General features: G+C 35.5%; 1 protein-coding gene across 1 annotated transcript in view; it reads right to left on the bottom strand.

Annotated features, from left to right (window-relative positions):
- Positions 1-822: 822 nt before the first annotated feature.
- The window catches only part of LOC107555243 (neural cell adhesion molecule 2-like), a gene marked incomplete at its 3' end in the record, with an annotated part of 173,374 nt that continues 159,368 nt past the window's right edge, over positions 823-14,828 (bottom strand). Inside the window, exons 2-3 of the mRNA XM_016237979.1 lie at positions 2,316-2,390; positions 823-1,029 (exon numbers count right to left, since the gene is read on the bottom strand). Coding sequence (XP_016093465.1) covers positions 823-1,029; positions 2,316-2,390 — 282 coding nt within the window. The remainder of the gene's footprint in view (positions 1,030-2,315; positions 2,391-14,828) is intronic.

The following is a 14,828-nucleotide window of genomic DNA, read 5'->3' as shown; positions in this document are numbered from 1 at the left end:
AATATAAATACTATTTTTATGTAAATCCTCATATTTTCATGTGAATGCATTTGAAAAGATTGATTGAATTTATATTTAGAAGTTGTATGAATTTGATTACATTTGTAAACCATACATCACAGAATGCAGAACAAATACAATGTACAAACAAAACAAAATAGAATTTCGAAGAAAAAATACTACTACGACTACTAATAAAAAATAATAATAAAGTTACAGTTCCAGAGAGCTACTTTTTGCAATAATTAGACAATGTGCAAAATGCATAAGACTGTCAGCACACGATCAGTGAATGAGTTTTCACCTCAACATGCACTAGTACAAGCACAGCTAGCTGATATCTAATGCTGTTCACTCTTGAATGAAATCTTAAGTGAAAATTTGACCGTTCTGATGTTATTTAACCTCACAGGTCTCGGCTGATTTGCTCTATTTCAGACGAGATGCTGCTTTTGAAGAAGAGCTGCGCGGGAGGACGGTGTGTGGCTTTGTTTCAGCCGAATCTGAATTATCAGTGTCAATGTGACAAGCCTCGTTTAAGCTAGCTGCTAATTTGCCTCAATATTCTACATAAAACTCTCCTGTTGTAAGGTGAAGAAGCATCACAACACCACAGTATTCATGAAAGGCAATGATGTCTGATAATGATGAGCATAATGACATGGTGAAACATTTCATCATCATTTTAGAGACTCGTATCATTATATCACCAGTAACTGCAAGTGAAAAACACATAGAGGTCCTCAAGGAATGTGTACAGGATTTCTCAGGGACATTTAGTAACTGGTTCCATCATTCATAAGCATCCCTTCATCAACTCACGGTAAATCTCCAGCACCACCGTGGCCTCCTGGCTTTGTCCCTTGGCGTCCACAGCCTGGCATCGGTAAATCCCAGCATCCTCGATGATGGCGTTGTAGATGGTCAGCCTGGACCGCACGCCCTCCGTATGCACGATGACTCTCTGATTTGAGATGATGCGCTCGCCTTGAGGACTGAACCAGTTTATGCTCACCGGCTCACCAATGGCTGAAAAAAATCAACATATTAGGGGTTGCACCGACGAGTCGACTTCAATGCTCTGCCATGACGCTTTAAGCCTGACATCTGTATCTGATTTAGAACGAGCAGAAATCTGTGAGAAGCATAACGACCCAAAGACAAAAGAACTGATACAAATGAGCTGTTATAGGAGCAACAGCCATGTGGGCAGCGCTGTGTCATATGCCATAGCTGTGCACAAGGTGTTTGTCTCAGCTCCAGACTTATTTGTTCATTAATGACGTCATCAGCGACTAGTCGACTTCGACTTTCATCACATAAAAGTCGACTTTAAAAGATCAGAAGTCGTTCAACCCCTACAACATATAGGCATTTATTAACACAGTTAGAAGTAAAACCTCACATGCATACTCCCATAAAACAATTCCTGCATGAACAATCCCATGCATCTGAGCGAACGTCTCATTTCCGATCTGGTTTACGCTGTGATTTGCGACAGCTCTTTAGCTCTGGCCAATGTTGGCTTTAATGAGGGGCCACATGGAGAACGAGCGAGCGCCATATGCAAACTCCAGGTGCTCTGCTCTGTAAAGCTGCTCGGCTGAAGGTCATAAAGCAGCCGTGTGGGAGTCTGCAATCAGAGGGGCCTGAACTCTCTAACCTCTCCGCGAGAGCGCTGGGACGAGTCACATAGGAGGGACGAGGAGATGCTTGTTAGCGAGTTACAGAGTTAGAAAGATGAGGTGAGGAGAGCCGAGGAACAAACAGCGGAGCTTCAATCTGCTGGATTCACTGAGGTGATGTTTTTCCATTTGCTTCCATGATGCAACACCAGAAGTCACCATTCATGATTTGTGCATGTTCATTTTAAAAGAATTGTCTCCTTTGATCATGTTTTAAGTGACCAAAAAGAGTGCAAAACATAATTTACATAAGAAATGTTTCTTGAGCAGCAAATCAGCATATTATACTGATTTCTGAAGATCATGTGACACTGAAGACTGGAGGAATGATGCTGGAAATACAGCTGCGCATCACAGAAATACATTACATTTTAACATACATTCACATAGAAAACAGCTATTTTAAATTATAATAATATTTCACAATTTTTACTGTATTTTTGATCAGATAAATGCAGACCTGATGAGCAGAAGAGACTTCTTTCAAAAAAACTGAGCTGTAGTGTATTTACTTTTAAGGCACATTGCAAAAACAGATCCTGTTGTGATGGATTATTGAGATGTATATTTTAAAACCACGTACATGTGATTAGTCAAGTGTGTTAATATGTCAGCAGGTTTTGTTCTTACCTGTGCATGTGAAGAATTTTGACTCTCCAACACTCAGTTCCACTTTATTCAGTGATATTGACACCTGAAGTACCGCTGTGACAGAAAGAGAGAAACACAGAGTTATTCATCATAATCAAGTCATATATATATATATATATATATATATATATATATATATACACTACAGATAGTTTCCAAGCAGCCACACAGAGATAAAGGGGAAAAACCCTGCCATAAAGTCTCGAGATGTGTTTTTTCAAACTTGAACTTGCATTCATTTTCGCGAGACGCGAGTGCAGCGGTGATAGATGTCCCTCTCGAAAATGCACGAAATATGCGTTCTGTGAACAGCTTGGTTTCAGTTTTGACGTAAACAAGATCTTCTCCGCATTGATGTTCTCTTTTCCCGCAATATTTGTTATTAACAATGTAGCAGCGCCGCAGTGGCTTCAACTGGACAGGGTAACAACAACATTATAATGCAACGACACTTACATCGTCATCGCATCTCATGCGCCGCTGATAAGCTGCCTCCTTAACAATTTTTTTTATTTTAAATTCGACGAATATTCGAAATTAAATGTATTTATTTTTGACAGCCCTAGTGTTCATGTTGCAAAATTCATCAATATCATTAAAGTCTGAACGCAGGACGGACATTAAATGCAACTTTTGCTTCTCAGATATTTCTCCTAAGAAAACGAGGCCAGTAATCTCACATTCGTCTCCTCTAGAGTGTTAGATCTCAACAATGTCTCAAACTGTGCTCAGATCAACATGAGCTGCTCCACATTCATTTTACAACTCCGCATGACAGTAAGAGACTATTTTTACTCCTTATGAAATACACAAACATCTGAGGCAAACACTTCTACTGCAATACACTTCTAGCAAGTTTCTATCATTTCGGAATTACAAAAAAAAAAAAATATGAATAACACTGCTGAATGGTTTGCTGAATGAAACCCAATACTTGTTTTGCTTTCTGATTTGCAGGAGCTGATTCCAGAAACAGTGTCTGTTGTGTTTGAGCACGTCACACATTTGTGAATTAGTCTTGTGTTTTCACTTAATAGCAGAAAAACACCACAAACACAGCATTCCTGTCTGAATCTGAACCAACTCTCAGCCCATCTTCACATGCATGAATGATTCTGAAGATGTTATATATTGTATACATTATTTTATTCTGATTGCATCCAAACAGAGAAAAAAAGCTTATTTTGTGAAGTGTAAAGTGAATTAAATGCACATATTTTCCCAATCATTTGCAGATTGTAAGTTAAATGACACATTAAATACTACTTTTTGTCATTAAAACAGAAACTTTTGACATTTAACTCACATTATAAAAGGTCTAAATTTAAGATCCTCGTATTTGAATTGCATATAAAGTTTCCATGTATTCGGATTGCACAGTTTTAATATTATATGCATACAGTATATATGTCACTTAATGTGATGCATATTATTCAGTCACATATGCATTTTAAGATTTTTGTAATTTTATTAATAAATTGACTGCCTCAAATACACAATAACCAGGTTTATATATCATGCTTTACCATCAATAAATCCAATTTGTTTCAGTCTCATACATTTGAACTCACTGAATGTTGCAAGCCATATTTAACCATACTCATTTTTTTTTAAATTATTAATCTAATTGTTTTCACAGTGAACATATTTATGCTGATTTAAATAATTTAATTTTTATTGTTTTACAAATAATTAATAATAAACTATTCCATGATATTCTGAGTGCAGAAATCTATCCGGTTTCTTTTATGCATCACATTAGGTTTATTCATTTATAGGAACAAAATCATACAGTGCTTCACGTTTTACTAAAATAAAGGAAAGAATTCATAAAAATACGCAACAATTTCTTAATTCGTGGACGGATATCTTTTTCTGGCGTAGCTATCAGTCAAAATAAAGGACAGGTAGCGAATAACAAAGTATGTGCGTGACAAAAATGCATGCTGTTTTATTAAAGGAATTTGAAAATATAAATAAAAAATGTATTTGTGACAAATATTAAGTAATGTGAGAATATAAATCCCTATACTGAAACAGGCTACCCCTTTAAATGTTCCGATGGAAAGTAAATTTAAAACATGATTCATATTATATAAATAATACAGCACACCTGTTACATTTTTCAAATCTAAAATATGGTGTAATACTGTGTAGCTTAGCGTGACTATAAGCACAGGCTCATATAGGCTTGACATTTATAATGCTCGAATTCGTTCTGAACATGCACATAACTTCATAAGTATTAAATTTGCTTCCGTGAATTACAGTGTTTTTCTTTCATTTCCCGTCGACTGCAGACATCAAGGCAAGGCAAAGCTGACGGTTATTTGTGAAAACACTTAGCATTTCAGCATTTTTTGTACAAAACCAGTTTTAATCTTTCAAATTTTGTTTTCAATTTGCGATTCAGATCTCACACGACAGTCCAGCATGCATCAGCATGACAGAAAGCCGCCTATAGATGGCAGCAGCTTTTATTGTTGGCCTGTTGCAGTTTTTTGCGCTCATCTCCTCGTACTCGGCTAACTGCAGCTCGTCTGGCGAGGATGTCTAATTTGGGAAGCTATGGGCTGATTAATGACCAAAGCGCAGCCCTGAACTCTGCAATTAGAGACTACGGCTGGCACAGGACTGACTTTGATGGCTGCCACCTGAGGTGGAAAGGAAATGTCACTAGAGCTGTAAGAGGCAAACGCGCGCTAGCTTTAGTGCCACCGAGTTCGTTTTGCATTTTAAAGCTGGAAATTAAAATTCTGTCATCATTTATTCACCCGCAGGTCGTTCCAAACCAAACCGCGGAGCACAAAAGAAGATGTGGGCGGTGACAGAATTGTCATTTTGTGCTAAACTAAAAGTATTTGGAGTGTAACTGAAGACTTAAAGTGAATTAGTGATCCAGATGCTGTTCGCAGACAATAAAAAACAACACGGAGCTTGTTTGTCGGACTAATCGGATTAGAGCGTTCATTCATTCACGGCCGTTTGGCAGGTGTGAAAATTAATCTGAAATCGTGCCCACGCAAAATAATAAAACACAAACCTGTGCGAGTCATTAAACTCCAGAAGAGTTACAGCGGCATAATGCACATAAACTAACAAGCTCAAGACAGCTTAGCAGAACAAACTTCACAAATACATGAGTGTTTACTGTTTTAGAGCACGCTTTGCTGATGCTATGATTGCTGTTACTCATTTAGATGAGCTTCACAGAACAACAGGTCTCTTCTGCTCACCGAGGCTGCATTTATTTGATCAAAAATACAGTAAAATTGTAAAATATTATTAATGTTTAAAACAGCTGTTTTCTATGTGAATGTGTGTTAAACTGTAATGTATTTCTGTGATGCGCAGCTGTATTTTCAGCATCATTACTCCAGTCTTCAGTGTCACATGATCTTCAGAAATCAGTATAATATGCTGATTTGCTGCTCGAGAAACATTTCTGATTATTATCAATGTTGAAAACAGTCGTGCTGCACGATATTTGTGTGGAAACCGTGATACATATGAGTTAAACGATCTGATGACCTGTCTGTATGAGATTAAATTATGGATGGCACAGACTTTCTTACAATTAAATGAGGCGGAAACAGAATGCATGATAATTGGTTCTATTAGGCCATCTGTGCATGTGTTACATTTCTTGGGTTATGTTGCCTCAAATGTGCGTAAGCAACATTTAGGAAACCTGGGAGTGGTCTTTGACTCGGAGCTTAAAATGGATAAGCATGCAAACTCGGTGGTGAAGGTTGGATATTTTCATTTAAGAATAAGTCTTATTGTTTGCTGATTAGAAACAGGCTTTTGTTGTGTCAAGACTGGATTACTGTAGCTCTCTATACCTGGGGCTGCCTGCTGTTTTGTTGAATCGTCTTGAACTATTACAAAATGCAGCAACTAGGCTGTTGACTGGAACTAAGAAGCAGGTTAGTGTTTCTCGCTGCAGTGGATAGCAGTCAGCTTTAGAGTCCAGTTTAAGGTTTTATTGTATGTTTTTAAAGCATTGCATGGATACATCTCAGATATGATTCAATGTCACCTTACGACTCGGCCAGTAAGTTGTTCACAAAAATGATCTAAATCTCGTGCTTTTTCTGTTGCGGCACCCCGTCTTTGGAATAACCTGCCCCTAGAGGTCAGATGTTGTATGACACTGGGTCCTTTTAAATCTCGCTTAAAAGGCCATCTACTTGCCCAAGCTTTTGGTTGAGCTTGTTGTTGAATGTCTTGGTTTGTCTCGAGTTTTAAATGTTTTATGTTAATGTTCTTGGTTTTTGTTTTCTTGTGTTTCTGAATGTTGGTTTTATTGGAAAGCACTTTGGCCAGCCTAAGTTGTTTTTAAATGTGCTATACAAATAAACAAACAAACAAACATCAAGGATGCATTATTTTGATCAAAAGTGACATTTATAGACATTTATAATGTTACAAAAGATTTCTATTTCAGATAAATGCTGTTCTTTTGAACTTTCCATTCATCTGTGAATCCTGAAGAAAATAAAATGTACCAGAGTTTTCACAAAAATATTGTACAGTATCCCTGAAAAAAAGTATTCATTGAATTTACTACATTTCTTTAAGGGTAAGTGGTTGCAATCAATTTATTTTAGTTACATTAACAGCATTATTTTTATTAAATGTAGCTAAAATAAATGGTTTGCAACCACTTACCTTAAAAAAAATAAAATAGTCTCTTTTTTTTTTTTTCAGTGTACAACTGATTGATAATAATCAGAAATGTTTCTTAAGCAGCAAGTCAGCATATTATACTGATTTCTGAAGATCATGTGACACTGAAGACTGGAGTAATGATGCTGAAAATACAGCTGCACATCACAGAAATAAATTACAGTTTAACACACATTCACATAGAAAACGGCTACTTAAAGTCGCAATATTATTTCACAATTTTACTGTATTTTTGATCAAATAAATACAGCCTTGGTGAGCAGGAGAGACTACTTTAGAAAATATTTAACCTTTACTAACTCATTGTCATGCAGAACAGCTTCACCTTGTATTAACTGTGATTAAGCACACAGAAAGGACGTGCCGAGGGGCAAACAGCACTAATTGACTGTGATTTGACAGAGAAATCCAGGCGGCACGAGAGTCTCTGTGGACATACGGCGGGTTGAGCGTCACAGTGGCACTAAAAGAGTGCCAGTGCATGCTGGGATGCGTTTGTGTGACACAGACACACGCTGAGATGCCCTCAGGCGTAAATACTGCTGCTGCTTCCCACCTGGGACTGCAGAGAAGGAGGTTTGTGTCAGCCATCCTCTTCATATTTCGTTTAAATGCTCTCTAATATCCCACACGCACCTGTGAGAATCCATCCGCACCAGCTGTAGCTTTACCCCCTTTACCGCGGTACGCTTGCCTGAAGCGATGCTGCTCCTGCCTGAGCGTTCAGAGTGCACAGTATCTGAGGATTGAGTCAGTACTTACAGTACAGTTATGATACAGCAGTATATGCTTCACGGCTGGGAATCACTAGGAATTTAGAGCTTCTGGTTCTGATTCACAATTCTGCTTCCTTAAAAGTTATATTAATGATTCTTTGACGACTTTTGAGGAAGTAGAACATGCATTAGGCAATAACGACTTGCATTTCAAAGAGCCAGTCTATTGACAGTGAGTCGTTATAGATTCTTTTAACTAATTTGTAAAAAAAAAAACGGACTGAGAAGAGTCGGTTGGTAAATCAGTCATTTTCATTTTATTTTTTTATTGCATTTGTTTTTTGCCATTTTATTAATTTATTAAATTATATATATATATATATATATATATAAATGTTTTAAAAAAAAAACTTTTTATATGAAATACAGACAGTTTCACATATAGATTTTTTTAAATATAGATTTTTTTATTATACATTACTGTATATTATTTATGTATTTTTAATATGAAAAAAACAGACAGTTAGTGCAAAATAAGCAGTTAGTGTTTTTTTAACGATTTGCAGCCTAAATATAGCCTCTTTCCTTTACTACAATTAACTGAATACAGAGTTCTGGCATGAAACTCTAGATGGCGCAGTCCGATAGGTCTAACTCAGTCTGACCTAATGGCATCATTATCACACGGCACAGCTGATTGGTTCTCTCCTGTATCAGCAGCCAATGAGCTCGCTGCTCAATATTCAAATATATGACTAGTGCTTGCCGTAGCAGTTGCAGCTTGCTTCAGAAACCCTCCACCTTCCCCAGCTCCTATTTTCAGTTTTTTATTTTAATTTTGGTCATGTTTAATAATTTTGTTGTTTTTGTGTTTATTTATTTATTAAATATTTCAATATCGCTTTAATCCATTTTTATGGATTAACAGACAGTTATTGTAGTATAAATATATGCATTACATAAAAATATTAAAATCAGCTTGCATTTTATCATTTAAGTTTTAATTTTATTTTTGGTAAAATTGTAGTAGTTTTGTTTTGTCATTTTTATTTATTTTTAATATTTATATATTTCTTTAATTCAATTTTATTTCAGTTTTCTTCAACCTAAACATATTTATTTAGCTATTAAAAAAAGTTTTTAAGTTATTACATTTTAATTTTTTCAGCATTTTTATCTCAGTTTTATTACTTTTAACACATCAATTTATATATATTTATTTTAGTTAGTTGCCAAAGCTCTTATCTGTATTTAAAAAAAAATAATAATAATCAAATTCTTAAGTTTGTCAATTTAAGTTTAAATAAGATTTATTACAATTAAATAAATAAAATATATATATTTAAATTTATTTAATGGCAAGGAACACATTTAGGAACAAATTAAACGTGAAATTTTTAAGTAGAAAGACTGAAATAATATGAAATGTACTTGAATAATCTTTGATTTATTTACAACTTCAAAGCATCATTTTTACAGTTTATTGATGTTAACAAGTAAAACCTGTAAAGTTGTACTGAAAAACTATAAATAAATTATTAAATAAATAAACATTCTTAAACTCGATCATATAAGTGTTCTCAAAAGTCAGCTGGCTTTAATATCGCTGCTCAAACAGCAGAGAATGGAGCAAAAACACTGAGGACATGCATGAGTGAGTCAAATGTAAACAATCAATGCAATTAAAGTCGTTTCGGATAAAAGCATCTGCCAAATGCATAAATGTAAAAATGCAAATGAGCCCACAGACCCTCTGCTAAGAATTTACCACAGTAAAGTATTCATGTCAGTAAAGGGCTAATATTCCACATTCTGCTATAGCAGAATAAAATGTAAGCATATAAAGTCATAATGCTTAAATGGACTTTATGGCTCGTAATACTGCTTCTGCTTAGTCGCCGCTTTGAGCAAGTGTGAAATAAAACACATAAAAAGTATATTATCTTAACATGCTAATCATACCAAGAGCCATTAGAATCAGATCAGACAATTCATAATTGATGGGTTGTTATATTTTTAGGTCTCTTTATTTCTAGATCCTGGTTCTGTTGCTCTGTCATGCCTCGTCTCGTTGGGTTAATTAAACGAGCCGTAGGTTCTCAGTGTGACAGTATTTGGCCCTTTAGGTGCTCAGGTGAGTCTCACTGAGAGCTTGAGATCTAAAAATACAGAATACAGAATGCAGGAAAACACATCAGTGCAGTAAAACTGACAACTTTTACAACTTACTAAGAGCACATTTTATAAGCAAACACTATTTCAGTTTTCTACTGTAAAATTCCTTGTTTAATTCAACGTGTTATTTGCTTGGCATGTACATATATATGCATATAAACAAACATTTGGTTTGGTGTAAGTAAGTGCTGCTGAAGTGGAGAATATATTTTTTTAATATATGTAATGGATTTAAAATCTGTAGACGCAAATACTACAGATAAAGTGCAAAAATAAAACCAGTTGAATGATGTATGAACAAAACCCTCATTAAAACCTTCAGAATATAGATAGAAATAAAACTGTAAGCTTTGGTCTATGTAAGTGCCGCTGTAGTGGAAAACAAAACTTTTTAATTATATGTATAGTAATTAAAATCTACAGATGCAAAATAGAGTGTATTTTTAAATCTCAAAATTGACCAGTGCATGAAAACGATAAAATACAGTAATGAGAATTTGGGGGGAAAATGTGTTAAATGAAAATAATGTAATGCTACGAATTTTGTGATCCCGGAGCACAAAAGCAGTGTTAAGTCGCTGGGGGATATTTGTAGCAATAGCCAACAATACATTGTATGGGTCACAATTATACATTTCTCTTTTATGCCAAAAATCATTAGGATATTAAGTAAAGATCATGTTCCATGAAGATATTTTGTAAATGTCCTACCGTAAATATATCAAAACTTAATGTTTGATTAGTAATATGCATTGCTAAGAACTTCATTTGAACAACTTTAAAGATGATTTTCTCAATATTTCGATTTTTTTGCACCCTCAGATTCCAGATTTTCAAATATTGTCCGATCCTAACAAACCATACATCAATGAAAAGCTTATTTATTCAACTTTCAGGTATAGATTGTATAAATCTCAATTTTGAGGAATTGACCCTTATGACTGGTTTTGTGGTCCAGGGTCATATATAATCATACATGAACTCTTGATCTGTTTAGGATTATTTGTGCCATTGATAAAAGTTTCATTGAACAGATAAGACGGCATTATACAATGAAAATGTGCGCTTTGATTTTGAATGGTGAAGACGTGCTCACCCACAGATATTCACAGGTTCATTTTGAGGTATTAGCAAAACAACAAAGCTAATGCTTTCACGGAACTTACGTAATATACATTGTGATCTAGCCTGGTTCGTTGGTCTGTTAGATCGGATTGCTTTCTCACTACAACCGAACCGCTCCAGAGTTCGTTTTCAATCGAGCCGAGACCACCTCGTTCAGGCGATCTCGGACCGATTGTTTTGGAGCGGATCCGAGCGCGACTGCCGTGTTCACATATACGCCCAAATGAACCGAGCTAACGGGGGAAACGCGCCAGGTTCCGAAACAACGGGCCAGGTGTGAAAGCACCCTAAAAGATGTGCATTATGGTCCTGATGTCCTTCACCACCTGTTACTTCTTCTGAGGAGCTTTAAAGGAGACATATTATGCCCCTTTTTACAATATTTAATATAAGTCTCTGGTGTCCCCAGAATGTGTCTGTAAAGTTTCAGCTCAAAATACTCCACAGATCATTTATTATATAATTTTGAAAATGCCTATTTTGAGAGGAAGCAGAAACACGCTGTTTTGCGAGCCTGTCTCTTTAAATGCAAATGAGAATTTAAATGCTTTTCCAGAATAGAGCTGCGCCATTACAGCTCGGACCTACTAAAAACATCTGTTTTGGTTCTGATTATCATGTTTATCGCACTGAAATCATGCGTTTTAAACCATATGAGTTTAAACTTCTGATATATGGTTTTCTGAGCACACATCTGAAGCACACGCACAGAGAGCGGCTGTCACAGCATGCGAGCACTAAACTAAGCTCTCATTCACATCAATAAATGCACTGCTCTGTCGTCTCTGAGGCTGGGACTCTAAACAGTGTTCTGTGCTCGTCTCTGCAGCCAAACACAGAACAGTTAGCATGCTTTGCTCAAGCTATCGCCATGGCATTAGAGCTGCTACACCGTTGTCGCTTGTGAAATCAAAATGACGGCGCCGTGGGTGTAAACTTACAGATTAAGGGGCGGTAATATTATAATGAGATCCCTTTGCCACGTCACCAAGGGAGCGAAATCAGTCGCGCTCGTTTTCTCCGACGCCTGCAGAAAAATGCTTCCCAAAACAAAGTTACTGGGTTAATCTTTTTCACGTTTCCTTGGTTGGTAGATGCACCGGAGACCTGATTATAGCACTTAAAACCTGGAAAAGTCCGATGTTCATGATATGTCACCTTTAAGTAAAGATGTTAACCAAGAGTACTTTCATCATTTACCAACTCGCAGCCGTTTCACAGTTAACAGGTTGCTAGTGAAGATCTGAACTGTTAGTGTGGCTCCACGCCGGGGTTTTCACACGCACCGGATCCCCGCGGCGAGGAGGACTGTCACCGCACGAAGACTGTCGAGGGTCTGCGCCCGCTGTGAGGACGGCAGACAGCACACAATACTCAACCACTAACACATCAACATATTACAACACATCTGAGAAATAACCACAGAATTCAACCCTGCTCTACATTTTTTCATCCCGTTTGACTAAAACATGTCACACTATGCAAGTAAGACGCAGCACTCTGAAAATATTGTTTTGCATTGTTCTTTTTGTAGGAGACAAACATCCCTAGAGCTGACCTCAATTTAGTGAAGCTTATTTATGGCATGCACTTAACTTTTTATTTATTTATTTGATTTTATTATTATTATTATCATTTTTAATTGTGAGTTTATATTATATTCAGTTTTGAGAGGTTAAACTCAGGACACGGGGTGATTTGCTTTGTTTGATGATGTAGATGAGAGCGAGATTTAGAGCAGCAGGAATCATAAGCATAATATCTCGCTGCCCTCATAACAAATAATAAACAGGTGCATCAGGACAAATCAACGCTTATATCTCACGACTCGAATCGTGCTGCTGAACCCTGAAAACACGTCCAGATCACATTCACTAGAAAATCAGAGGAAATAACACATGCACAAAGACAATAAAATATAGATTTATTTTATATATATATACTTCTTTATATTCAGTTAGAATATAATTTCAATAATAATAATTTAAAACCATAAATAATGTTTTTTTTTAATAATTCTAAATAATTTTACTGTACATTTGATTTAATTTTTTTAAATATTTAAATTGGAAATATAAAAAACGGTATAAAATATAAATATAAAACATTAACTAGAATAGAACACTAATAATAATCATTTAAAAAATTCATTTGAAAATAAATGTTCACATCAACACATTCTACTCACTGCAAAATATATAATTTGTATACAATGTGTAGATATGCACGTGTTATGTGTGCACGTGTGTGTACTTAAACTCCAATAATAATACAAAAGTAATAATAAAAACAAAAATACAAAAATAAAAATAACTAAGCTTGATGAACTGCAAATGCGAACAAAACACTACAAACAAAGTACCACAGTATCAGCCTGTTTTTGTACATTTTCCACGGCAGTCCCGTGTGTCTTGTATCTCTGTGTAAATAGCATTGTCTGACACTGCTGTGCATTCACGTCTCTAAAGACTCGTGATGCTGTTTGTCTGGTCGTTTCCCGTCTGTATCGATGCGGCCGGCGAGACATCAAACACTTGAGACCATGCATCTGTTTTTCAATCATTATTATCCAGGAATGCCATCTAACAGTTCATCTGATCCAGATTCCAGCAGATATTGCTTTAAGACGCCTCAGTGAAAGGTCTCCTGTTATCTCTGTGCCCCGTCTGTGTGTCATTTCTACTTTATCCCTGTCCTATTTCACTGACAGCACAACAACATCTCGCAATATCTGCCCTGAGAGCCTTTGAAATGTTTCCTTCGCAGCTGATTCTGGAGCTGAGGACTGCAGGACGGATTCAGTCGTACGGAGAGCTAGAATGAATATGAATGCCAAATGAAGAAGTCCTCAGAGAATAACATGCTCATGAGATAAAACAGCATTCCACATGAGCAGCCGTGAACACAGACACTTCCAGCTACACAAGCCTCGCTTCATATGCTGAAATGTGCCAGAATGCAATTTATAGTGCAATGCAATTGCTTAGCATTCACCGTCAATTACAGTTGAAAGAAAAAAAAAATGTTTTTGAATTTGAGAGAATATTTTGTATATACAGTACCGTTTCAAAAAGTGTGATTTTTAAAATGCTTCTGAAAAAAGCATTTTTTGCTCACCAAGGCTGCATTTATTACAGCAAAACAGTAAAATTGTGAAATATTATTGTAATTTATTTATTATTGATATTTTCAGTTGTTTTCTATGTGAATATCTGTTAAACTGTAATGTATTTCTGTGATGCGCAGCTGTATTTTCAGCATCATTACTCCAGTCTTCAGTGTCACATGATCTTCAGAAATCAGTATAATATGCTGATCTGCTGCTCAAGAAACATTTCTGATTATTATCAATGTTGAAAACAATTGTGCTGCACAATATTTTTGTGGAAACTGTGATGCATTTTATTTTTCAGGATTCACAGATGAACAGAAAGTTCAAAAGAACAGCGATTATTTGGAATAGAACTCTTTTGTAACATTAGAAATGTCTTTATTGTTTGTACAAACAAATAATATATATACAGTATATATATATTTATAGTTTTTGTTTATATTCAATTAGAATAGAATACTAGTAATAATCATTTCAAGCCAAATATATAATATATAATTTTTGTATATTTTTTATAATTGTTTTTTTTTATTATAAATTAGTGATTTTATTAAATTGTAATTTTGTAATTTTTATTGCATTATTATTATATTATATATTCATTATATTATTAATATATATATATATATATATATATATATATATACAAACCCGATTCCAAAAAAAGTTGGG

This window comes from Sinocyclocheilus grahami, unplaced genomic scaffold, assembly GCF_001515645.1.
Source record: "Sinocyclocheilus grahami isolate Dianchi unplaced genomic scaffold, SAMN03320097.WGS_v1.1 scaffold528.1, whole genome shotgun sequence".
Lineage (NCBI taxonomy): Eukaryota > Metazoa > Chordata > Actinopteri > Cypriniformes > Cyprinidae > Sinocyclocheilus > Sinocyclocheilus grahami.
The sequence above is the reverse complement of the archived record's forward strand: the minus strand, read 5'-3'. Positions and strand labels throughout refer to the sequence as shown.